At 37.9% G+C, this 26,132-nt stretch overlaps 1 protein-coding gene across 1 annotated transcript in view; it reads right to left on the bottom strand.

Moving 5' to 3' along the window:
- The window catches only part of LOC119144514 (dynein heavy chain 5, axonemal-like), a 183,050-nt gene that overhangs the window by 70,831 nt on the left and 86,087 nt on the right, over nt 1-26,132 (bottom strand). Inside the window, exons 48-59 of the mRNA XM_037380012.1 lie at nt 25,381-25,692; nt 19,283-19,372; nt 18,950-19,186; nt 18,262-18,429; nt 13,989-14,195; nt 12,693-13,022; nt 11,107-11,313; nt 10,777-11,019; nt 9,798-9,952; nt 6,991-7,655; nt 5,492-5,772; nt 4,940-5,155 (exon numbers count right to left, since the gene is read on the bottom strand). Of these exons, the coding sequence (XP_037235909.1) occupies nt 4,940-5,155; nt 5,492-5,772; nt 6,991-7,655; nt 9,798-9,952; nt 10,777-11,019; nt 11,107-11,313; nt 12,693-13,022; nt 13,989-14,195; nt 18,262-18,429; nt 18,950-19,186; nt 19,283-19,372; nt 25,381-25,692 (3,111 nt within the window). The remainder of the gene's footprint in view (nt 1-4,939; nt 5,156-5,491; nt 5,773-6,990; nt 7,656-9,797; nt 9,953-10,776; nt 11,020-11,106; nt 11,314-12,692; nt 13,023-13,988; nt 14,196-18,261; nt 18,430-18,949; nt 19,187-19,282; nt 19,373-25,380; nt 25,693-26,132) is intronic.

Below are 26,132 nucleotides of genomic sequence, written 5' to 3'. Positions count from 1 at the left end.
AGTGTTAGAGTATTGGGGTGAGTTTGTACAACCCCCCGTACCCGCCCGAAGGTGCGGCTGAGTCCTGCTGGATGCATGGCAGGGTGTTTGCTGTTTGCCTGCAAAGGCGTGATACGTAAGAACACAGACTTAAAGCAGCAAGGAGCAGATTTGCATTCAGGGTAAGAGATAAAGCAGAAGTGCTGCTGCAGAGGCAGGCTTGTGTAACCTGCAGAGCAGGAAGAGCATCTCCTGCCCTGAATCCTTCTGATGGTGAGGAGGAGGGGGTTGCTGTTGCTGACAAATGGAGCAGAAGGCAACACCTCACCTGAGCTCTTGAACTGGCAAAGGGAAGATGAATAAATATATGGACTGATTCCAAGTATGCCTTTGCTATTGTCTATGCCCATGGAGCAATCTGGAAAGAACGAGGACTACTGACTGCCCAAGGAAAAGCTATAAAACATGCAAAGGAAAACCTACAATTGTTAGAAGCCATCCAACTCCCGACACAAGTGGCTATAATGCATTGTAAAGGGACACCTGAAAGGTAACACCCTTCCAGAAATAGGTAACAGGAAAGCTGATGCAGAAGCTAAATTAGCTGCTGCAAGAAGCAGAGAATTATCAACAGCAGCTCTAGTACAAGAAAAACTAGACACAAATTTCCAGCCAGAATATCAAGAAACAGTCTATAAGTGGATAGATGAAAATGAAGGTAAGCTATTGGACACTGGTTGGGGTCAACTGAAAATGGGACAATTAGTATTGCCAAAAAAACTAGTAAGGCAATTTGTAAAAGCAGAACACGATAAGACTCACTGGGGCTTAGACCCACTTTATCAGCATTGAAGAGTCAGAGTGGCAGGACCAAACCTATTTACCACAATTAAACAGGTCACATCTCGATGAGAACTCTGTCTAAAAAATAACCCAAATACTGGAACCAAAATACATCAAGGGTCAATAAACAAGGGACAATTCCCAGGTGAAACTGGCAAATTGATTTCTCTGAACTCCGAAGAAAAGGGGGCTACCGTTATCTCTTGGTTATAACTGATACATTTTCTGGATGGCCTGAAGCACTCCCTTGCCGAACCAATAAAGCTAATGAAGTAATCTAAATACTATTATAAGAAATAGTACCAAGATTTGGGGTTCCAGCAGTAATCTCTTCAGACAGGGGCTCACACTTTTGTGTACAAGTCGTACAAGCAATAAGTAAAACATTAAAAATCAATTGGCAACAGCATACACCCTACAGACCCCAAGCAAGTGGGCAAGTAGGGAAAAATGAACCATCTTATTAAACAACAAATTGCCAAAATATGCCAAGAAATAAATCTATATTGGTATCAAGTTTTACCTATTGCTCTAATCAGACTGAGGGTCAAACCATGATCAAAAGAGAAGCTGAGACCATTTGAAATCTTGTATAGACGACCCTATGTGATAGAAATTATAAATAGCAAAGCTCTAGATTAAATAGGTAACCAGTATGTGTGTAATTATGTTGTAACTGTAGGGAAACAATTAAATAAAAAAGCTACAGTAGTATTAGAACACCAGCCTAAGCAACCTGACTAAAAACTACATCTGTTTAGTCCTGGTGATTTGGGTACGTGTTAAGAATTTTTCAGGAAACCCTCTGCAAGAAAAAGTGAGATGGACCCTTCCAGGTGTTACTGACTAGTTCACAGCAGTACGGATAAAGGAGCAACCCACTTGGATTCACTACTCCCAAGTCAAGAAAACTCCTGAGAAAACTCTGAGAAACCATGGACTTCCAAATGAGGAGGAGCACCTGCTCTCAAGCCTTCTCAATGCTGACTCTTGGACTTTTGATCAGTGTAACTTCATCTCAAGCTCCCATTTTAGAATGGCCATGGTCTGATGCGCAATTTATGGAATCACTTCCATGGGTTGGCACACCGCTCTCGATGAACCTAGAGTCTAACCCAGGTCTAGCCATTTAAGATTTATCTAACAACAAATCATATACACAACAAGACTGGAATAAGACTTAGAATCTCAGAATTCATTAAAGGTGTTAATATAATAGGACAAGAGACAAAACAAGTCAAGCTAATAGCACCTATGAAAAACCAGTCACATTTAGTCATATGGAAGATATAGACAATAATGTTTGGGGAAAAAAAAAAAAAGAAAAAAAAAAAAGGAAGGACCAGTTTCTTGCCTGTGGGGTAGTGTTAAAAAGGATAAAAGAAACAAAGCCCAATGGGAGCTTAAACTGTTGTTTGATCAGCCAGTTTCAATTATGTACTTATGGGCTAGCAAAGACAGAGGTGCTTCTGAAATGTTTATCATTAAGCCTGAAGAAAGTCCTACTACTAAGCCACCTATTAAAGATCACCAGGCTTGGTGGCAACTAGTAAACTTCACCTAAAACCCACAACATGAACAAATTGAAGCATAAGCGCTCACAATTAGTGCAGCAAAAGAACAAGACACCAAAAAGTCATTGTCAGACCCATGGACCATAATGTCTGGGCAAGTTATGATCAGACCAAAGGCAAATGTCAGTGTATTAGCATTGAGGCATGTATCCCCAGAGAACAACTGGGATACATCTGTGAAAACGCAGCAATAGAGAATGAAGATCTATGTCTAGATATTAAAAAGGGTATGTGTACTTCTGAAATGTTTCCACATATTGAAGCCCAATCACAAGTGTTTTACGTAGGAAATGGATGTGCATGTGTTAGAACTTCTTGTGTTAACATTACTATTGATAATTGTCTTGAAAAAGCGAATTGTACCAATTTGTGTGTATGTAATTTTACTAGAATTGTTGGCTATGACTTTGATTATGTTGTTCCTGTAACTACTAGACAGTTAATTGAAGCTGATTATACCCTGTATCATGACGTACCTGAATTACAGATAGGCATGAACATTAGTCTCTTTAAAGCAACGCTCAGGCACCCCGACATAGAAAAACTGGTCCAAGAAGTAACCAGAATGGCCCAACGCATGCTTTGGCAGGTAAAACATGACTCTGAAAATACAAAATCTATCTTATCCAATGCAGAACAAGTAGGAGAACATTATTGGTGGGACATCTTCGCAGGACATTCCCCTAAAGCAACACAAGTATTCCACTATTTAATACATCCCATACTAACCATGTTGGGAGGAATGATCCTATTATCGCTCTTGAACGTCTGTCTGTGGTATAAACTAAATGCCATAGTTAAAAGAACGCAAATAATATGGACAATGATACATGTCTACCAAAGCCTTTTGTCTTTGAAACTTGAGGACAAAAGAATTCATAAGTCTTAGGAAAAGGGGGGAATGAAACAGAACAGGGTCTTAAAAAAAAAAAAAAAAGATTAGTCACGATGAGTTTGGTACAATGCTCTGGGTGATGCTCTGTTTGTGTTGAGAAAGGAACGCACTCTGAAAAATTAGAAAAGGTTCCACTGAATGTACTCTGAATAATTAGAAAAGATAAGGTGGGCACCTGAAGGAGATAAGGAGACCATCAAGTCAGGAAATCATTGAACAAAGAAAACTGAAAGGTCTACTCCACCTAGATCCCACTTATTGTGAATGGAATGATTAGGTGTCAAAATCAAATGAGTATGTATGTAAAAATGTTGTGTGACCTCTCTCAAAAACTGTATAAAATACCTGACTTTTCACTGAAAACTTTGGAGCTAGTTTGTCTGGTGCGAATCAGCTAGGTCCCCAACACTGCACGAAATAAATGCTTAACTCTCTCTGAACAGTTACTCTGTGCCGTTTTGGCATCAACACATGCACTATTAATGAAGTGCCAAAACTGGAAGCCTCGTTAGAGAGAAGCTTGAGTAAGGAGTCCATAATTAGTCCGCATTATCTTTAAACTCATTTCCTCTGTCTGCATAGTGAAGACAGCACTTGGAAAAGTGACCAGATTGACAGCCCCAGGAAGAGACTGTCAACAGAGGCAGTGGAAGTTTCCACATGGTGCCTTGTCAATGTGGCTCACTGGGAGAAATGGCTCCCAGGGATAGTGAGAGTCATGGTTTCAAGCCTCATCTGCACAACAGAAAAATTCCAGTACCTTAGAAAAGGCATCAGCAAAATGCACAGCTGAAGCAGATTGAAAAAAACAGTGTACAAATGAAAGAGTATGTTCTGCAACGTTGCAGAAAACCCAGGTTTTGGCAAAACCTGCTTGGTTTCCTGGATTTTAAAGGTGGGCTGTGATTCTGCTATTCCATATTCCAGCTTAGGTCTTTTTCTGGTCCAGCTACCTGTGACATCTTCTCTTCCCTGCAGAGAAATTTCCCTTGTCTCACAGTTCAGTGAATCCAACAGGAGAAATTTCTGACCTGACAAAAATTGTTGCAACAATTGCTATATATTGAATATTTATTGTTACAATAAAAACAATAAATTGCTTTTATTTTTCTTACAGTTGATACTAAGGTTCTCAGTTCATTCTGCATTTCACTACTTTTCTAGTGAAAAAACACTGAAAGTTCCCAAATATCTCCTTATTTTTCATGTCAGGATGTTAATTTTCTTCTGTATTTCCACCTAGCTCCCCACTGAACAATTCTGGAGATGGAGTTCTAGAGCACTTCATATGCAAACAGGCCTAGTAGCACTAGAGAAAGTGAGCTATTTGCATAATCAACAGTGAGCCCTTTCAAGGCAAATTCCTACTGAGAAGCAGGAACTGCCTGAATAAGGACAACACCATGCTTCTCAAGATTTTTACCTAGCGCTTAGGATACTTGTGTCTGCCATCAAAACTGTGTGGCTCAGGAGATAGATTACCGAAATAATTAACCATGAAAATGGAGAGGACTACAGTCAAAAGTAGCTACAACTATAGGTACATAAAAGCCTCATCTGTTTCAAACTACCTTTGAAAGTAGAGTACACTTTCATGTGATCTCTAAGGACAGTCATAAGAGCTTATGCACCACCATTAACTTTTTACCTTCTGGAAAGTAAGCAACATGCTAAGAAATCCTGAATTATTCATTAGCTTCAGAGCCTCTGTCCATGATGGTTTCACACATGGGCGTTCTTGATCAGGTGTTACTGAGTCTATTTTCCTTTGGAATAAAAGTAGCACACAATCCATAATTCGCATTATCAAGTGAGGAGGTTTACCCAGTTTGCGAACAGTTGCAATGTCAGAAGGTTTTATTGTCTGAAAAATTAAAAAAGAAAAGAATCCATCTATTTAAGCAATCACCTGATGGTAGGGAAAGATGTTTTTTGGGAGGACTGTATGCAATTGCAGTTTTGCAGGTCGTTCAGAAGCAGTACTGCAGAAAGTCTTAAAGAGTACCACTCAGTGATTGCTTTACTACCTGACAGTAGAGGAGGTACTGCCCATCTTACATCTCCACTGCCTCAGTTTTCAGGACTTTTTCTACAAGGATTAACAGGTCAGTGGTAGTCCTTTTATATTTTTTTTTTCCAAGTCAGAAGCATAAGCCATACTAATACAAATAACAATCGTTAACTACATGCTGATTCTGACCTGCAAAGCTGCCTCAGCTTCTTCCAATGCAGGTCTCGCAGCTTCAAGCTTCTCTTCTGCAGCTGCTTTATCAATGGCAATGTCATCCACAATAGCCTGAGCCTTGTCTTTTACCTTCTGCACCTGCATTTTCACCTTTTCGGCAGCCTGGGCTTTCATAGTTACTTCCAATAAAACTTCATCAGCTTTTTTTGAAGCTACAGCCAAATCTTTCTCCTTTGTCACCAACTCTTTGGAGAGCTGATTTACTGAAACCTCAGCTTCCATCAGTTTTGCAAGACCTGTGTTGAATAAATTCCATTTTAGCAACAGGAAGATTATTAAGAGAGAAACCTCAGTGGAGCAATCTGGAAACTTAAAATAAGTGAACCCATTGGCTGAACACCAAAAGTAAGCAGGGGTAATATTAGTTTGCTATTTCATTTTTCTTTTCTTTTTTTTTAAATGAGTAAAAGTCTTCAGAATCTGTCACTTGATCACTTGCTTATATTCTATATATGAGAGGGCCACTAAACATTAAATGCATATATTGAAAAGCATTAAGCATTAGTATTGTGAATGGCAGTGCTAAGAATTATGTGTGAAATTTCAGAAATCCATAAGACCATAAGAAGTACTAGACTGTACTCACCGTACAAAACAAAAAGGAGAAACCTGGCCTCCTGAGCAATACAAGTGAAGGCACAAGGAGACTAGGCTGACCTTCTAAATTCAACATTATGTGAAGATCCAGATCAGAAGGGGGTAAAAGAAACTAAAGATTCTTGAGCAATGCAATGCTCCAACATTTTTATCAAACAGTGAGAAAATCACCTAGAAAAGCTCTAAGTATAAAAACTTTGATATATAAATACATACATCTAAATGTAAATGCATCACGGAAATCTTTTTAACCCTCAAAATAAAGCACATATGTTCCTTCCAGGCACCCAGCCACCTTCTACCTATGGACATACATGTACATAGATCAGTTCTACAACTGGTAACAGTGGAAGAAGAAACATTGTCAAGTTTGCATTTACTTCCAGACATCATTCAGTTTCAGAAACTGTTTAAATGTTTAGTGTGTATGACCTTGTGCAGTGCAATATTTCGGAAATTTTACATTTGGCATATAACTGTTTCTTTAAAAGATTCTTCAGAGGGACTGAATCTGAACATATACTTACCTTCCCTCAGAATTTCTTCTAGCATGTTTAAATATGAAAACTAGGATCTCAGTTGTTCCTTGGCATGCATATATGTCAAAGCAGTAGTTTCAGGTATTTTAACTGCTAACTCATACTACTTTCAAAACTCATCTGCAATCTGCAACATTCATAAAGTTAATTAAATAAAACCTCTGCATATTTTGTGATCATACACAACACAGCTGAAAACATGAGTCTGCTTCCAGTGACTCACAATTTAAATCCATACTTTTGCCTTCTTTTGCTCAGATTCTTCTCACCTTTTTAAAAACAAATAAACAAACAAAAATCAAACAGATTTTACAGTACCTGTTCTCATGCGTTCAGACAAACTTCCAAGATTGGTAAACTTCTCTTTGTAAATAGTTTTGTAGCCTCCAATGAAAGACAGGTAAGATTTTGGAGTCACAAATGTTCGTCGCCTATATCGTTCGAAGTATTCAACACATTTTTCAGCTACAATATCTTGAAATGTTCCCATGGTGTTAACAACACTCTGTTTCACTTCATCTGTGCACTCAATATGGTAGGAAACTAAAAAATGCTGTGCAACTGCTACAAGAGCATCTTTAGGCCAGCACTGGAACCAGTCCATGGTACAGCCTGAAATCAGACCTGGAAATTTGAGCGCACGAGTTCTGAATTTTTCCCCAACAGGAGAAAAACAAAGAACCACATGAAGGTTGTTACGAACTCGAGCAAGAAAGTAATTATAAAGATTTTCAGCAGTGGGAGTACGTCTTGGGTACTCCTTCTTCATTGCCAGTATCAGGTCTTGTGTGATTTCACCTATTTCATCTCGTGCAAAAAGATTTGAGACTTCACCTGAAGCCAAGACATTGTTCATGTACTCAAGAAAAGATTCATCTCTGATTTCATTGTCTGTGAATATAAAGACAATGCTCTTTCCTTTTTGCCCAGCAGTGCGGTACAAGATTTTCAGATCATCCAAAAGGTTGTTGGTGGCATATGTTCTGAGATAGAAAAGGATTAGAGAGGGAACAAAAATTACAGACCATTTTAAGAGATATCTATCATCTGGCTCAGTTTCCTTAAGGCAAGAAAAAATCTACACAAGAAATTAATTCCATATCTCCTGGTTTCAATTTTTAGGGTTTTTTTCTTAAACATTTTCCTAAATAGAATGATCAGTAGCATAAATAATGGGAAAGGGAGTGAAATCACAGAATAATGTACTGAAAAAAAAGATGGTAAAAGCAATACTATGTCTAATGTAATTATCATGCGCTGCTTTGCATCCCTACAGTTTGCAAATGCAAATTCTCTATTAGAACTGCAGGTTAATACAGCTGGATTAAGTGGTCAAGTAGGTTCTGATACTTGTAACCATTATGTAAATACAGCCGGATCATCTTCTGAAAATATTGAAAACAGGTTAAAGGAAAACATTAAGAGACAAGAAAAAGCAAAATTAAGGTTTGTATTGTGTTATTTGGTTTAACTGAAATTAAGCCCCAGAAATTATGCTTGAGCATTATCACTTGGGCTGATAACTCTGCTGCAAATTGGAGACCCTGACTGGTTCTTTCTATACACCTCTTACAGCTGATGCACACAAGCAAGATTCAGATGAAGTCCATGCAAATTCAACTACAGGTTTCAGATTATGGAATATAAAATCAAGTAAAGTAAGGTTAATAAAATGGCAGATTTTGTCCGTTATGTGCTTAGTCAATTAAAGCTGCAATTAGGAACCTCTTTTCTTGGAAACTAGTTTCTTATTTCCAAAAGTCTCTTCAAAGTCCTTGCAATACACAATGACCATTTTCCAGTGTTTGAATACTCTATTTTTATATTAAGTATGCAATATAGAAAGTCTCCCAGTCCTCTTCCAGCTCCATCTTACCACTGCTCTATAAGTACCCCTAATGCAAGCATCGCAGAACTTGTAAAACAATCTATCTCTGCAGTTTGCATGTGTCAGCTACAGCTATATAGTGATTTGTGGTATTCCAATAAGAATACAAGATTTTCTCTAAGTCAGAATAGCAGTCCATCTAGCTCAATACTCTTAATACCAGCAATGGAAACTCTTACTTAGAAAACATGAGCCAGCATCCACTCTTCACCACTCATTTCTTTCTTCCCCCCTCCCTATTCGTAGCCAATATATTAGAAATGTTAGAAGGAATGTTCATCCTGTTCTCTAAGTATCCATTTATGAACCTGCTGATATTCTCCTCCTCCACAGCCTCCTGTGGCAAGTTACAGAAGATGACTATCTGCTTTGTAAATACACATTTGCACCTACCTGCTTTTAGCCAACCTCCAGTTAGCTTCAGCAAACGAACCTTTCTTAAGTGACTGAAATATTTGTTTGCCTTATTAATACACTTTGAATCTTGGAAGTCTAAGGAGTCTATTCTGTGACTTCATACTTTTTTTCTTTCCCTCCTTTTTTCTGTTCCCACTGTTCCTTCCTTTTGTTTCTGGGACACAAGAGGAGGCTGTGATATGTCTTTCTTTCCTTTCATCAGAAACCTCATAGCATTGTTCAAAGACCTGACATATCTCTCTAATGAAGATTTCTCAATGTGTTGAATAATTTTCAGAGTGAAATATAAACTGCTAGCCCTCAGTGCTTACCCCTGTTAACCCTATGTTGAAAGAGAAACAGATGGAAGGCAGTAGTTACTCCCAGTCACTTCAAATTTCTACAAATTACTAAATTCCAGCATTACAAACTGTTAAGTCATTGATAGCAGTTGTAATAATACAGTCTGGGTACATAATCACCTATAGAAAAAGTTATTATATGTCCTGGCCATCAGCATTTGCCCACTATGCCAAACACACCAGCAGATTATTGTTACCTTTAGCAGAAAATGGTATTTTAGTGGGATTTCACAAGGGCAGATTGCAACTCAAATGCTGAAGGAAAGACAGATTTGTCAATAGCATAAAAGCAGCAAAACACAGATCCAGGATCTGTCATCTATAGACTGTGCATTTGCACAAATGGTTTTGATCAAAAATTTAGTTTACAATAAGAGATAAAATGTTTGACAGGTTTGCAATTCTTTAAGTTGATTGTGAGACAATAATTTCTATGGCAAATTAAGGAGTAAATGGCTATGTACACCGCATTGTGTTACCTTGTTAAAGTAATTTGAAAGCTCTCATATCCAGCAATATATGATGCTAGTCTGGTCAGACTCTGTTTTCCAGATCCACCCACACCCACCAACAATGCATTTCCTTGTGGAGTACGAATAATCCGTGATATTTTAATCAAATGGATGATTGCATCCTGTGTATTGAGAGAAAAGGGGATGAAAAGAGGAAAATAATATAATGTATATTCAACTAGAGGCACATCACCAAGCATCTGCCTCTTAACAGCTAGATGACTTCTCTGGAGCCTATGCTAAAGATTCAGTCCTGTACTCATCAAAATCAACCTGAGATTTCCCTCTGACGTCAGTGGGCAGCAGGGCTAGATCAAGAGAAATGTCCTGGTATCAAGCTCCTATGAAGCAATGTCATATTCAGTGCTTGTATTCAGCAGAGGTGAGGGCATGCTCCTTAGGGGACACAAGGAAAAGTAGAAACACTCTTCCCAACCTTTCAACTGAAGTATTTACAGGCTCTCTAAAGAGGCTGCCAAAAGTAAAAATAGAAGTACAATATAGACATTTCTTACTCAACTGCTGTATTTATCTTAGAGCAAGAATTAATCTGAAATGCCCTACAAATCTACCAAACCACCCAGTCTAGAACTGAAGAAAGCACCACGCATCAAGAGACCTTTGAGAAGGAGGTAACTTTCAGAGATGCAAGATGTGCAAGATGCAAGATGAAGATCACAATGTGCACTGTAGAAACAAATGAGAGTTGCAATTTGCATTATGCAAGGCAGGAGAAAGAAAAGATGGGGAACTACAAAGAGATTAAATAATTTGTGGGAGATAGTAGCATGGCTTTATAGAGTTTATTTGTAAGGCTTGTTGAATACAGGGCTAGCCATTCTGAGCTATCTCCAAAACAATTTGACAGAAACATACAAAATCCATGTATCAGCAGGTGAAAAAGGCCAGGCGCTTTCTATATTAACATAATCACAGGCACTAATACCTTGAAAAATACTAAATCCATCTTCGATCCTCTGATGGTTTCATTGTACTGTTGCATGAACATCTGTAATCGTTCAGCCAAATAATCCAAAGATGGGATAGGCTCATAAATTTTAGGAGCCTTCAACTCTGCATCATCAGGTTCATCTCCAGTAGCTTCTGGGACATCACGCAAGAAATCCACAAAGTACAATTCTGTAGATTTATCTTCAAATAGATTTTGGCCATGTTCTGCAGAAGCAATCTACAACAATATATTAAGCATTGCTTTAGTAATGAAACCGTTCATTGGTCTCTTTCTATGGCAAATACTGGAACACTATTTGCCTACCTTTTTCATCATATCTTCAAACCAGTCTTTATCACTTTGGCTGATGAACCTGTCTGCAATAACACGTCTGCATTCATGCTGGAACAAGGCTACCAAAACACTGATGCTCTGGCAGACTTCAGAAGTAACTGTAAGTATTCCTTGCCAAATACGACTGAGGTCTCGTAAATTAAAGACGTAATGAAATTTAGCTGGAGTTGGTAACATCTACAAAATAATGTCATAAGCTATATTCAAATAACTACTAAATAAAAATATTTTCTATCTAGTATTAAATTAATATGGAAATTTTCACAAACTTTGAAATTAATATTGCATTAAAGCACAAAGACATGCTTGACATTTAAAAGGCAATGGTAAAAATCAAAAAATGACAACAGCAATGACCAGCTCTTTAATTTCACATAGATTTCGTTCAAGTTTCTTTGAGTCTTTCAAGTCCCAGGAACATGCACTGAAGGGTAGCCAAGACAGGTTAGTTAATGATAGCGTTGAAGGCCACAGTGAAAAAGTCAGCATTGCTTAACCTCTGATGCTGCTCCTGCCCTTTCTTCCAGATCATTTCTGCCACTCTTTTGTCCTTTCCAAGAAGATGTGAGGAAAAGTTCATGAGGAAAAGGAAAAGTAGATGAGGAAAAGGAAAAGGAGATGAGGAAAAGCAAAGAAAAGGGAGCAGAAAAATGATAAAAGAGGATATGAAAAAACAAACAACTTAGCAAAATCTACGTTTTCCCTATAGGCAGTTAATTTGTAGTAATAAGCATCGTTTCTGTTGAAGATACTGGCAACGGTTGACTGGTTAACAGTTTCACTCTCCCTATTTCTCTGTGCTAGCAAAGTTTATGACTACAGTTGAGGTTTTGGGGAAATTCTGAACAACCTTTTCTGGAGTAGAAAATACCATTTGCTAAATCCCTGACGACCCCTATCTTTCCACCATTCTCCCCCACTTTTTTTTTCATTATAAGATGAAATTTGACACACATTTCTATCCTGTTAATTTTACTTTTAACTCTTCAAATTTCATTCTACACATAAATTTTATTTTCTATTTCAAAGCAAAATTTGTTAGGAATTGCAGTTAGATGTTTTTACAATTTGTTTGAAATAGAAGAAGTAAATATTTAGGAATTACCAAATACCAGATTTTGTTTGTTTTGAACTGATTCCACCCCCCACCAAATTTGACTTGTTCCTTTAACTCAGATCTTTAAAGTTTCTCACAACCCCAAACATCTTTACAGAAGATACCTCTCTAATTTTTAATTTATGGTTCCTTAGGCCTTTGACATTTTCTCAAGCAGAAGACATCTAAATATTCCTACCAGCTATACTTACTATATTATATTTATATAACGTAATTCTTATATTTGCTATAGAAGGCAGTGCGTATGATTATGGTTTTAGTCAGCTAACCAGGTGCTGATAGCAACAAATGCCGAACAGAGGCATCAGCCAGCAGTTACACATACAGGTCATCGCTTCACAACATGAAGTGCAACCACACGATAGTACAAAAGACCTAGGTCTTGTTACTTTGTCATGGTACAGATGTTTCAAAGTCTTCTTAACAGATATAATTTTACCTTTGCTTTTGTTGCTTGCCAAACCTTTTGAGTTGTAGATACCAATGCTGAGGCCAGTTTACATACTTCTGCAGGGAAACACCGTTGTTCACAGAAATAGCCTTCAGCTATTGTTCGAAATATTTTGTCAATAGAGGAACTGGAAGGCAGTGTGCAGTTGTAGATGGTGAAATGGCGTTTCAGGCGCTGTGGGATGTCATTCCGACCTCCCCCAGGGTGAATCATAGCAGCTACAAACTGGATGTCAACAACATTTGTGAATTCTCCCGGCTTCTCCAAATTATAGAAACCTTTCTGTTCCATCAGCTGCCTTACAATCTCATTGGTGATCTAGTTATTGCCAAAAAAAAAAAAAAAAAAAAAAGAAGCAACGGAGTAACTAAGTGTTTCAGGGATCTCATTTAAAAAAACGAAAGATGAAATCTCCAGTATAATAAATTAGTAGACAAAAGGAAAGACGCCTCTTATCTTTCTTAATTTCACATATTGTGCTGGGCACTTTAGCAATTTAGAAAGCCATGCAACACAATACCAAGTGCTCTGATGCAGTGGATTGGCTGCATGTAAGCTTCATGTGCTAAGCAATTGTGGACATTAGGTCAGACATTCAACTGGATTTCCATAATACTAATCTAAGAAAATTCAGCACTTCACAGTTTCAAGCCAGGCTCTATATTCAGACTGACACAGGCACATAGTGACAAAGAATAGCTAGTTTAGCACAAAGTATAGTTATAGAGGCAGTGAGAGAACAAGATTACAGAGTTATACTGGGAGCAGGAAAATTACTTTTTATCAGCAGTCATTTTTTTGAATCTAAGTCAGATTTCAGAGTATAGATCTATAAGTACTGATTTATCAATACCTCAAGACATCCTGCTAGTCTTGGATGTCAACAGTGATGTTAGATTTCACTTAATAATAACTGTACTTTAAAGTCCAGAATGGATGGAAGAAGGAAAGAGTCTCTGATTGCTTCTTGGATTTGCATGCTTCCTTTCCCAGCATGGTTCTTAGTACTTATAGTTTAGAAATTCTGCAAGCTCTCTATGTAACCAAGACAAAAAGCTTAAAGGCTACAATGATTGCACCAAGTGGCTTGATGCTGACCCTAATCCTTTGGGACTGACAGCTTACTACTCTTGGCAAAAACTGGATTGGGGAAATTGCTTTTAGTAGATGTACTTGATCTAATCCACGTTATGATACCTTTTTCCTAAACTTTCCTACTTTTGCAACCCACAGATCAGCAATGGTAAGACCACCGGTTCTCAAATGTTAACATTTTCTTTTTACCTGATCACCCCACTCATTAATCACAGGCATGTTGATGTCATCAATAAAGACAGTCATTTTCTTCCCTGCTGGAGGACCATATGTGGTGCCCATTCTTTTATCTATGTAACTTTCTATGCTCCTTTGGAACATAGTTGGCTGAGTTGCAGAAGAAAAGTTTAGGCATTTGGTCAAGTGAACATCAGGGTCATACTTGCTTGTGTAATCCTGCAAGATAAACCCAATTTTTAGTAAAGTGCACCAGTAACTCCAAATGAATTCAGCCAAAAGGAGGTGTAGATGGTCGGCAACCCTGCAAAAATCAGACATCTACAAACAGTTCTGCTATTAACTTCAAAATCTCAAAAAGCAGTTTATTTAAGATAAATATACCATCTCCGACCTGAAATTCAAAAAAACTCTGTTATTGTGTCTAAGTGTTAAAATTTACAAGCTTTTAACAGACTTCCCTAAGCATTACAAGTAGACATGTGACAACTTAAGATGCAAATAAACTTTGCATTAGCAATTGTCAGGGTTTTTCTAAATTCAAGCTGTTAGTGATGATCTGTTATAGCAGGAAGGAGCAGCAAGGAACAAGTGAAAAAACAAATCCTTTTTCACATTTACACTACAGCATCATATCTTACAACAAAAGCAGTGTAAAGGAATGGAAGTGTAAAATTAAACACAGCTACATCACATTTACTGATAGTTATCCTCTCTTAATGAAGAAAGGAATCCTGGGGTTTGATGATACATACAATTCCCATAGCTACTGAGGATGCCCTAAAGCAACAAGGTTCCATTTTTCTTATTTAGTGAGGTTTCATAATAGAATCAGAAAGAAAAAGATGTAACCCTGGAGTCACACCAAGGTGCAGATATAGATATAGCTATATAGCATGAGAAATATTTTGTTTAGCAAGAGTCCTGTAACATAAAAATAGTGTTAAAAATTCCAGATTTCCAACAGTATTTCTTTTTAAAGATTCACTTCTTTTGCAATGATGACAAAATTGAATATCATTTACATCTTATCTTTATAACAGGATTGACTAGAAGTGTTCCCATTTTGGTATGTCAGAAAAATAAACCTGTATCATTTCTGGTAACTGCTCTAAGAACAACTCCAGTGAGACACACACTCTGTGTGACAACAGAAAGAAGATACAACTAAGGCCTCACAAATATTTTGATGAATATTGTTAAACTGTTAATTTTGTTCATACAATGTTGATAGAATGATATCAGTTTAAGAAAAGGTGCCCTTCAGAAATAGGAGTTTCTCAGACATCACACAAATGACAGTCTACACATGCAATGTATATGCAACAGTCCTGTATTTGGTGAATACTCTTGACTGCTGATGGGTTGGTGCAGGACACTGCTCAGATCTCTCCTTGGGACTCCAACAGTTTGTACAAAACAAGTGTACTGGGTGCAGATGCCCAGGTGCTGGCAGCAGAAGCTGTGGGACAGTCCTTTGCAAAAAGATGGGGCTTCCCCACACCAGACATAGCTGGTACCAGTCAGCTCCAACAGACCCACCAGAGCCACTCAGCCTGTGTAAGAAAGGGCAAAGTGCTGCCTGGCAGTTGAGAGAAGCGAGAAAAAATGTGAGCGAAATAGCCCTACAGACACCAAAGTGAGAGTAGAAAGAAGTGCAGGAGATGCTCCAGGAGACATTCCCCAGCAGCCCATGGAGAAGACCATCATGAAGCAGGTGATCCAAAGCAGGTTATCCTGCTGCAGCCTATGGAGGACCATGTAGAAGCAGATAGCCACACTGCAGCCCCTGGAAGTTCTCATGCCACAGTAGGTGGATGTGCTCTGAAGAAAGATATAGTACATGGAAAGCCCACATCAGAGCAGGCTCCTGGCAGGAGCTGAGGCCTGTAGAGAAGAGCCAATGCAGAAGCAGATTTTCTGGCAGGACTTGTGACACCGTGGGGGACCCACGCTGGCGCAGTCTGTGCCTGAAGGACTATGCCCCATGGAAAGGATCCGTGGTGGAATAGCTCATGAAGAACTGCAGCCATGGTAAGGACCCACACTGGAGCAGTTCGTGAAGGACTGATCCTGTGGAAGGGACCCCGCATGAGAGCAGGGAGCAGCACGAGGAGGAAGGAGTGGCAGAGAGGAGCTGTTGTGGACTGACAACAGCCCCCATTCCCCATCCCCCTGTGCTGCTTGGAGGGGACAAAGTAGAGAAGTTGGGGATGAAGAAGTGAAGGTGAGCCTGGGAAGAAAGAAGGGGTGAGGCGAGGGTGTTTTTACTGTTGTGTTTGGTTTTCATCATCCTATTTCATTTTTAATTAGAAATACATTAAATTGATTTTCCCTAAGCTCTCTTTTGCCCATGATGGTAACTGGTGAGTGATCTCCCTGTCTCTGCTTCAACCCTTGTCCTGTTGAGGAAGGGTAGGGAACCAGCAGCTGGGTGGGGGTCTTGCAGCTGTCAAGGTCAACCCACCGCAACTATGAATACACAACCATTCAAAAAACGCACTTGTGTATTATCCATTACGGCATGTCAGAATCTTTACATGGTAACAGTAATATTACACAGTACATAAATGAGAATAATCTTTGAAAAAGAAGAGATTATTTCATGGGATGATTTTTGTTAGTTAAACTGTCAGAGAATTTTCAGCTCTACCATACCAATTTCATGTTAAATTCTGGATTTTTTGCAATTCATGAATTAATAGTACAGAGAGTAAAGGTCTTAAATAACACTGTTCTAAGTTCTTTATTTTGATATACACTGATGTCTTACTCAGTGCTGAAGATTACTTCAGATTAATTCAGATTACTATCTGGAGTGTTCTATATAATTTTTTTTTTACTTTTTCATGAAACCAGCTGCTTATATCTGGAAATTTCTTTTCCACAAAGTCTAGTAAAGCAAAATTCTACAGAAGGTGAAAGCAGAAGGGGAACAGTTGTGAAGGCCACTAACTTTCACTCCTAACCTTAAATGAGATCAAATATCTCTGGCATTATGCTCCCTTGTGTAAGGAACATCCTCTGCTCTATAGAATAGACATGAAGTAAGCAACTCCCAGGAATCAGCTCCAATTATTTTTAGGGACAGGAATGACAGCTGAAGGCTGGAGGTTGCCAGTATCTGGCCAAAATCCAGTATGCAGAATATCAGGACCACCACCCAGACCCCGCCTCTTCACTCTGCTGAAATAGTTCTCCAGCTGGTGCCAGGAACAGAAGTTGACATTACACTGGCATGCATGTTGGCATCAACAGCTAAGCTGAAAAAGCAGTATTAATGGTGGCTGGCATTGTTACAACTCCCTTTATGTCAGGGCTCAGAAAGCACATGGCTGGGGGATGCAAAATGGCTCCAGATTTTAAGAAAGCCAAAGGTCAACTTAGGCCAGTATTTCTCAGTTACTCTCAATTTCAAGACCTCTACAAATCCTCCAGTGGAGGTATAGATGTCTGCATGGCAAATTCAGCTGTCCCAACAGCAGATCAGTTTTATTTAGCTGCCTCTCATTGATCAAAGAGTTCACAGATTCCCCTGGAAATCACAGACACTATGCTGAAAACCATAACACTTGCATTTTTTCAAATAAGGGATGCCAAGCTTGGTATGACCTCTGGGTTTGTTCAGCCTTCTGATTATTGGCTCTTCTGTAGTAAGGTGTTAATTTTTTTAAATGTCATATGATTAATCTGCACCATTTTATGAAATGGAAAGTATTTGTTCATTTAATAGAAATCCTATTATTATTTTCTTCTATAGAAAGAACATGTCATTTTCAGTGAAGGAATAAAGAAAGCAAATAATAAACACTAAATTCACCTCTGAAAAAATCACCCTGGGTAAAGAAGGAAGTTCTTTATTTCTCTTCAGTTTGGCTCGTGAAGAAAGTCTGTGCAACAAGGGTGTACAAAAGATCAGTTCACACACAGCACCACTAACAAAGCACGGAGAAATAAAAAAATCCTCCAAGGATCAATATTTTCTTAGCAAAATCTCCAGTTTGACTTCTCAAAAGAAAAGTAAGTGTAAGAAAGAGCATTTATCACATGACCTTGTGGCCATGGTTAGCAAAGTTTAAAAGAACCCTTTATACTAAATTATAGATTCTAAGGAGTTTTTGCTTGTAGGCCATGTGAGTACCAACAAAATACCTCAGTGAGAATGCTAGTACATAATCTGAAGAAAAATCAAATTACTTTTACACTTCAATTTAACATGTCTGCCAATGTCAGTTATTGCAATGTTATCATACAAAGATATTATAAGTTTTTCCATTCCACCTACCTTAATCATAACTGTTTTGGCTGTTCCCTGTTCCCCAATTAGCAGAACAGCTTTTCCTTGCCTCATGATAGCGTGCATTAGAAAGTTTGTTCGGACACTATCTACATTTGGAACTAGAATGGAAGTATATTCTGGTACTGAATCCTTAGGGTAAATATATTCAGGGACCTGCATAAGAAAGACACGCAAAAAGTCTGAGACTTTCTACCTGCCCACACAATCATTCTGCATCAGAAAACAAAACCAATGGACCTTATAAAATGTATATGAGCAAAACTTTTTCTTTTTGAAAGCCAGGCATCCATTTATAATTAAACAGTATCTTGCCAAGCTTTTCTAAAAGGATGTTAGACTAACAGGGTATTTTCATTCCACTATTCTCCGTTACATGAAGAAAGCTTTTATTTGCTGGGAGTTCTTAAATCGTGGGGTGATAGAGAGTAGACAAAACTAAGATCACTTCTGTTTTACTTCCAAAGCTATTTCAAATGCACGTTACTAATCTCTGCCAGAGACTTTTATGAAGAACAGAAAAAAAATTCAAAAAAGAAACTTTTGATCATTTGGTAGGGCTAATCTTCCTAACCTAACTATGCAGGGTCTTAAATAATAAAATAATGTGCCTCTTACCAAACACATCTTTCTTGTATAATCATTAAGAAACCTTAGCATGTCACAGCATACGAACCTTCTTTGACCAGTGCTCCCACTGGCCACAAGCATTGATACCAAATTCAAATATGGTTTCTTCTCCAGTCACAGATGGAAGTTCTTTCACTGCTGAGTGCTTCCGTAGGAACAGCTCCATTTTCAGCCTGTCATCTGGTTCCAAAAGAGCTCCAGCTGACCACATTACAGCAAAAATGAACAAGCGAGCAATATGTTCTTCACTGAGCTGTTTCTCATCTCTGTCGGACAATAAACCCTACAAAGCAGACACAATATGTAACTATTGCCCTCCTAGAACAATGTCCCAGCATCAATAAGAATGAGAGAGAGAAAAAATGAATGCCATATCTACCTGTAGGAGGTCAATAGCTTGTTTGATGTACATACATTCTAAAATTGGCATTTTTGGTGTCACAGCAGAGAAAACAAAATCTATCACATCCTAGAAAAGAAAAACACCATTTAAAGAATCTGTTGACCAGTTTCAATGGTATGATTTATTCTTAGAAGAGACCAATTTCTTAATTTCAAATATATTCTAAACTTTATTCCAGTTTTCTCTGTTTATAGGATTATAAACATTCAGACCTAGATCATGAAATTTTGATAACAATAACATATTAGAAAAATAACTCTGATGTACCACAGTCAGCAGAATTATTCATATGCGCTGTATACAACAATTTCTTGAAGAGCTATTTGAAGAATGCTTTTCAGTTACATCAGGGATCTGCCATTTGTTCTCTCTACTGGAGATTTTAATCTGCCATTGCCATTTTCATAGTAGGAAGAAGCACTAGAATCACTGTAATGATATGTATATAATGCACAACCTCGCCACTATACCTTTGTACCTATCTGATCTGTTCTGACTGCACCATAATGTACCTGTTCCCCTTGAAACCAGGATTCCACCCTCAGTAAGTTTGTAGACAACACCAAGCTGGGAGGGGAGTGTTGATCTGCTTGAGGGCAGGTGGCTCTGCAGAGGGATCTGGACAGGCTGGACCGATGGGCCAAGGCTGGTTGTGTGAGGTTCAACAAGGAGAAGTGCCGGGTCCTGCATGTGAATCACAGTAACCCCACACAGTGCTATGGGCTTGGGGAAGGGTGGCTGGAAAGCTGCCTGGGGGGAAAGGACCTGGGGGTGGGGGTGGACAGCTGGCTGAACACGAGCCAGCAGTGTGCCCAGGTGGCCAAGAAGGCCAACAGCATCCTGGCTTGTATCCGAAACAGTGTGGCCAGCAGGACAAGGGCAGTGATCATTCCCCTGTGCTCGGCACTGGTGAGGCCCCACCTCAAATCCCGTGTTCAGTTCTGGGCCCCTCACTGCAGGAGGGACATTGAGGTGCTGGAGCGTGTCCAGAGAAGGGCAGCGAAGCTGGTGAAGGGTCTGGAGCACAGGTCTCATGAGGAGCGGCTGGGGGAACTGGGGTCATTTAGCCTGGAGAGGAGGAGGCTCAGGGGGGACCTTATTGCTCTCTACAACTACCTGAAAGGAGGGGTAGGTATTTTCTCCCACATAGCAAGCAATAGAACGAGGAAATGTCCTCAAGTTAACCTCAAGTCAACCACCAGGGGAGGTTTAGATTGGATATTAGGAAAATTTTAACTGAAAAGGTGGTCAAGCATTGCAACAGGCTGCCCAGGGAGGTGGTGGAATCACCATCCCTGAAGGTATTTAAAAGACGTGTAGATGAGGTGCTTAGTGACATGGCAGTCCTGGGTTTAACAGCTGGACTTGATGATCTCAAAGGTCTTTTCCAACCTAAATGATTCTATGATTCTACTCTTGGCTGTCTGTAGAACCCTGGCAGAATACAAAGGGAATTTTGCAATTTATTTCAATGGAACCTGGACTTTCCTCAGGTTACTCCATAATGATGGCTACCATGCTTGCCTTTGCCAACGGTTCTGCAACATCTTTAGCAAAGTTTCAAATTGATGTAAAGTCCTCTCTAGTATTTGAAGTGCAGAATTATTTTAAAATATCATTTGCCATCCATAGTACAAAGTGATGTAAATTGTAACTAACTTTCACTTTCATTTAACAATTTTTAATATAATTCCCTCCTTATGGGTTCCATTTGCCTTTGTAATCTTTGGGAATGAACACTGCCTACTCATTCTGGGAAGTAACAGTGCAACAGAGACACTATGGGAGATAGTAATTTTGGATTATTTCTATTTATAGCTCCCATATACTGTCAGTGAGAAAACTAAGACAATGAAGACATTCAATGACCCAAAGATGTAAACAAACACCTAGATATTTTTTAAAAATCACTGACCTGCTTACCCACACACTCACCAGCTTTGTTCCAATTTTCAGTTTACTTTTTTTGCCACTAGAGTTCTCTAAGTACCCTGTGCTGAGTATTCATTGGCACAGAGACAGAATCAAGAGTTTTATCCATCCTCCTGAGTTCCGCTTCACTAGAATAGTGGGTAACACACACAACAGTTTGTGATAGAAAAACCTCACATAAGTATCTTACTCAAGAACAGGGCTCATGGCTAAGTGGTCTGAGAAAAAAGACAGTATGGATGTGGGCATACATAAGAGGAGGGAGGCTTAGAAAACATCCCTTTTTTTGTTATTTCTTGTTGCCTAGAAAAAGTGCTTACACCTCTGTGTATTGCTTTCCCTCTAAAATGCCTGGTTTGCCCCAAGCAGTGCATAGGGTGCTCAAGTGACTGAGGGGCTTGCGGGTACCACAAGGAATGGGTAGAAGTAAGGCACTGCAAGCAGTGTGGGAGATACAAGTCTAATGACCTTTAAAATCTGGACCTAAATCTCTAAGATTCAGTTTCGTCATCTGTAAAATAGATTAGATGTCTCACACGGCACTGAAAATTGTTCAATAATTGATTTGACACATGCAGAATAACACGCGGAATAAAGATATTTCATGAGTCAAAGTAGTCTGTAGTTTCAAGAGCCCAATTTTCACCAGAATGAGTTTTATGCTAGTTCTGATACCAGTGAGATTTGTGTAATTTTTGTTCTTTGAGTTTATGAAAAAAAAAAAAAATCTGGTCCATATACACTAATATTTTATTACTACTATTTTTAAACCAATACATGGCTGAAAGAAGGATGTGTGATAAAAATAGCAATTAGCATGAATTAACTGATTATTAGGGTACTTCTTTTGGACAGAGGGTATGGAAAAATTATTTGGGCCATGACAAATACACAAAAATGGTGAAGAATTTGGACCAGGAATTTGCTATTCCTTACAAGAAGACTGCAAAATGTTAAGTCAGATGGTAAAAACTTGTATGAGGCAAGACCCTTTCACATAGCATACAGTCACTGTGGAACTCACTGGACTGTAGAGCACTCTTTGTGTATGTTACCAATTTCTTGTCCCAAAGGGTTTAGACAAGTACAAGAACAATTAAATAATGCAAAGTTATTAGTATTTTCATATTAATCATATTAATTTGAATATCAGCATCTAAATATTAAAGTTAACAAACTGTTTATATTATATATTCAACTCTATGCTCCAGAGGCAAGAGCAGCCTTTACCAATATAAGATTTATAAAAATATTAGGGTGAGATTTAATGTGGAGAGAGGAGTAAGTCTCATCTGACTGCTCTGCTGTTTTTAGGACTTCCCTGAAGTCTCCAGCATAGGTCAATAAGGGATCCAGAACACCAGATTTTATTAAACAAAAAAGGAAAGTGAGTGTGATTTAAAAATTACTAGACTTTTTTCATTTAAACAACACATACACATGCTAAAATTTATGTTACTCACATAACATCCGTCACTAGTTTGAGCTTCACACTTTGCAGACAAACTAAATAATGCCACTCAGGTAATTATTTTAATTATTTCAGTTATTTGAAACTGTCTCAGGTAATTACTTCCATCAGCTAAGCAATTTCATTGCATACAGGTAGCAGTATCGTTCACAGACATGAAATTGGCAGTATAGCTTCTAAATTTAAGAGAGTAGAGATTTTATATGGGGATGTAAGTTTACTTGAGATTACTCTTAAGCAGGAAATGTTGCCGAGATGAAAGAACTGGGAAAGGGAGGGTAAAAGTCCAACCCCTCAATCACCATTCTAAAAACTCCTGTGGAAATAGAAAGTACTCAAAGATAATCTTAATTCAAAATAAGGTTGATTTTGGGGGTTTGTTTTGGTTCTGGGTTATTTTTGTTGTTGTTGTTGTTGTAGTTGTTGGGTTTTTTTAATTTACCCTTGTCTTTTGGATTAGCTACTGTCTTTTATAGAAAAACTAATGACTTACAGTGGAATTTGTAATATATATGAAAAGAATAAATACATTCTTTCCAATAATTCACAACTATTATTCTCTGGTGCTTTCTCCTACATTATTGCTACTTGATTTTACCTTCATTAATAATTATTTTATCCAATACGCAGACTTTCGGTGACAATTACTATTTTTATTAGCATAAATAATGAGTGTTTCTTGTGAGCAAATTGGAATTACTAAAGCAGTTGTCTTACATCTATTTTGATTTAATTTAGATTGATTTCAAAAGGTCTCTATAGGTATACTTAAAAACTGATTCTCCTTAGGTACTATATTTACATCTATAGCCTAATTTTCATTTTTTTCTAAAAATCAGGTATTTGTAAGTTGCTTATATCCTTATATGTCGTAAAGTAGAAATCCTAGCATTGAATTCACCAAGGTCTGTATTTGGGGTCTGAGTGCCACTGTTGATGCATCTTATTTCACAAATTTTTTTTAGAATTTTTCCGGTTTTTTAATGTGATGAAAAATAATAACTGCTAAAAGAGCCATCTGAATTTAAAAGTAGTGTTACCCTCATCTGTAAAATCACTGTTATCACTTCTATTATTTGAGAAGCAAAGATAGCACATTAAAAGTGAAAGAAAACTGACAGCGTGACAGCTTTCATTTACATTTTGATAGTTCCAAATGCAGCCTTCAGCACAGAACTAAGTTCATATTTCACTGCATTTTCATCTCTCGGTCTAATAAAATACATATTTTTCTGGACTTTATTGCTATTGCTTCAGGCTTGGATATTTTAAATGTTGTTATTATGTTTTCAGAGCAAGTTGCAGCATAAAATATAAATAGAATTGTGGCAAAGAAGCAGTAAATTGACCCACATATACATTACTTTGGAAGCATATTTTTAAATTCATTATCAGAATTGTTTCTTTTGCTGCTGCAGTAAATACTATGTTATATTATTCTGTTTTGGAGGTAGAACAGAATGAATAGCTTGTTAAACACTGGATTTAAAGGAAATGGGCAGTGAAATGAAACACTTCTGTAAGAAGGCATTTGTTAATATTCAAGGCTTTCCAAAACTATATTAGTCATTGCTTTTATCATGATTTATAAATAGACTTTCTGAAATGTCACTCAAAGTTCATTAAAAACTGCATATGTACAATCCAACAGCAATGAAAAATAATACAGGAGAACCCCCTGTGAAATCCAACACCAATTACACAAGTAAACTAGCAGGAGTGAGCCAATGGGAAAGCAAGATATGTAAGAAGTTACATTTGTTCCACAGATGTTGGGGAAAACAGAAGATAATAACGCTGAAAGACTGCAATGCAATAACTATTTCTTCTAAAAATTCCAATGAAAAAATAAGAATTTCAATGTAATTGAAAAAGATATAGTACTGAGATTATGCTTTTAGACCCATTATTGAGTACAAACATCCATAATATTAACAAAACCTTTTTAATTATTCAGTATGCTAAGGCCAAATGGAGGGGGAAAAACCATTCAGAATTCTCCCTTTGGATCTATTGATTGAACATGATTTAGTCAGAGAATGTATCAAAGAGATGCCATCTCAAAAATTTCCTATGGAACAGAATCATGGATTGTAAAATCAGAAGAGACCACTATAGTCACCTACACTGAGCTTCAGAGCACCACAGAGCACAGAGAACTACCCTGAATTAATCTGAACTATAGCATGCCTTTTAAAAATAACTAATGGATCAAATGCGTTCCTGTTACAGCCTAAATTAAGAAAGATTTGACCAGAGTGAATCTAGCTTAATTTCTTTCTGAATTTACTTATCTACATTTAAAACAAACAAGGAAGTTTACCCACTCCCCCTTTGTATCTCCTAACGAGAACTAAAATTGAAGCAAACAAGAGAATCTCTGTTTTGCCAACATGTATTACAAAAGAATCACAGATTTAACAATTCATTGCCAACTAACCTATGCAGACAAAACAAAGCATCCAAATTATTCATCTGTTATAGTTTCACTCATTCATTAATGTAAGAGATAATTTTCTCTCTTTTTATTTTTAGACCCTTCATCCTTATTTTATTACATAAAAAAATAAGTAAATAATTGAAAAAACACTTAGGAAGAAACAATGCTTCATTAAATAAAGAATAACAAATGCTTTTTTTTTTTTTGTTCTGAAGTGGTTGAATTAAGTACCTGAAATACTGCATTAAAGCAATTCCATAGGACATCAGAGTATGTAACAGGTAGCGTTTGCAGCCAAGCCCTTAAAATAGGCTTCCAATCCAACACCGAAGAACTCATGAAGACCATCCCATTACGAGAAACTGTTGCAGGGGAAGCATTGTCAATGTTGTGAGGTTCAAAAATAATTTTGCAACTGGGGGACATGGGAATACGATCTCCATTGGCCAAAGTAAGGGTCTTATTATCATCCAGAACAGAGTTCAGGTTTTCAATCCATATTGCATCAACAGGTCCATCCAAAACTATCCAGATATGCTCACCCTAATAAAAGGAGAGACAGACACACGCAACTTTAGGTACACTGACCAAAAATATACAGTTACGTAATCTCAGAGAAAATACTCTTGGATATAAATAATGAGTCGTGATTTGGTGCTGATTAGCTCAGCATGAACCGCAATTTTTGTAATTTGCTCAGTGACTTTAATCCTTCTTTTGTTATCCCGTGTCATATCAAAAATAACATTAAGGAACAGTGACAAAAATTAATCTGAACTGTTTTAAGCACAAAGCTGTCCATTTTTTCTAGTACATCAGCCAGCACAACATCCACCAAGGTGGATGAAAACATTTCCCACTAAATACAGTCACAGACATGGGCACACAGTCAGTCCTTGTGGGATGTTACCTAAGTGTTTCATGTAAGGCTTCCCATTTTCCAAGTGAGAACTGAATGAAACTTCAGAACATTTGAGTGTAAT

Source organism: Falco rusticolus, chromosome 3 (genome assembly GCF_015220075.1).
Source record: "Falco rusticolus isolate bFalRus1 chromosome 3, bFalRus1.pri, whole genome shotgun sequence".
NCBI classification, from domain to species: domain Eukaryota; kingdom Metazoa; phylum Chordata; class Aves; order Falconiformes; family Falconidae; genus Falco; species Falco rusticolus.
The sequence above is the reverse complement of the archived record's forward strand: the minus strand, read 5'-3'. Positions and strand labels throughout refer to the sequence as shown.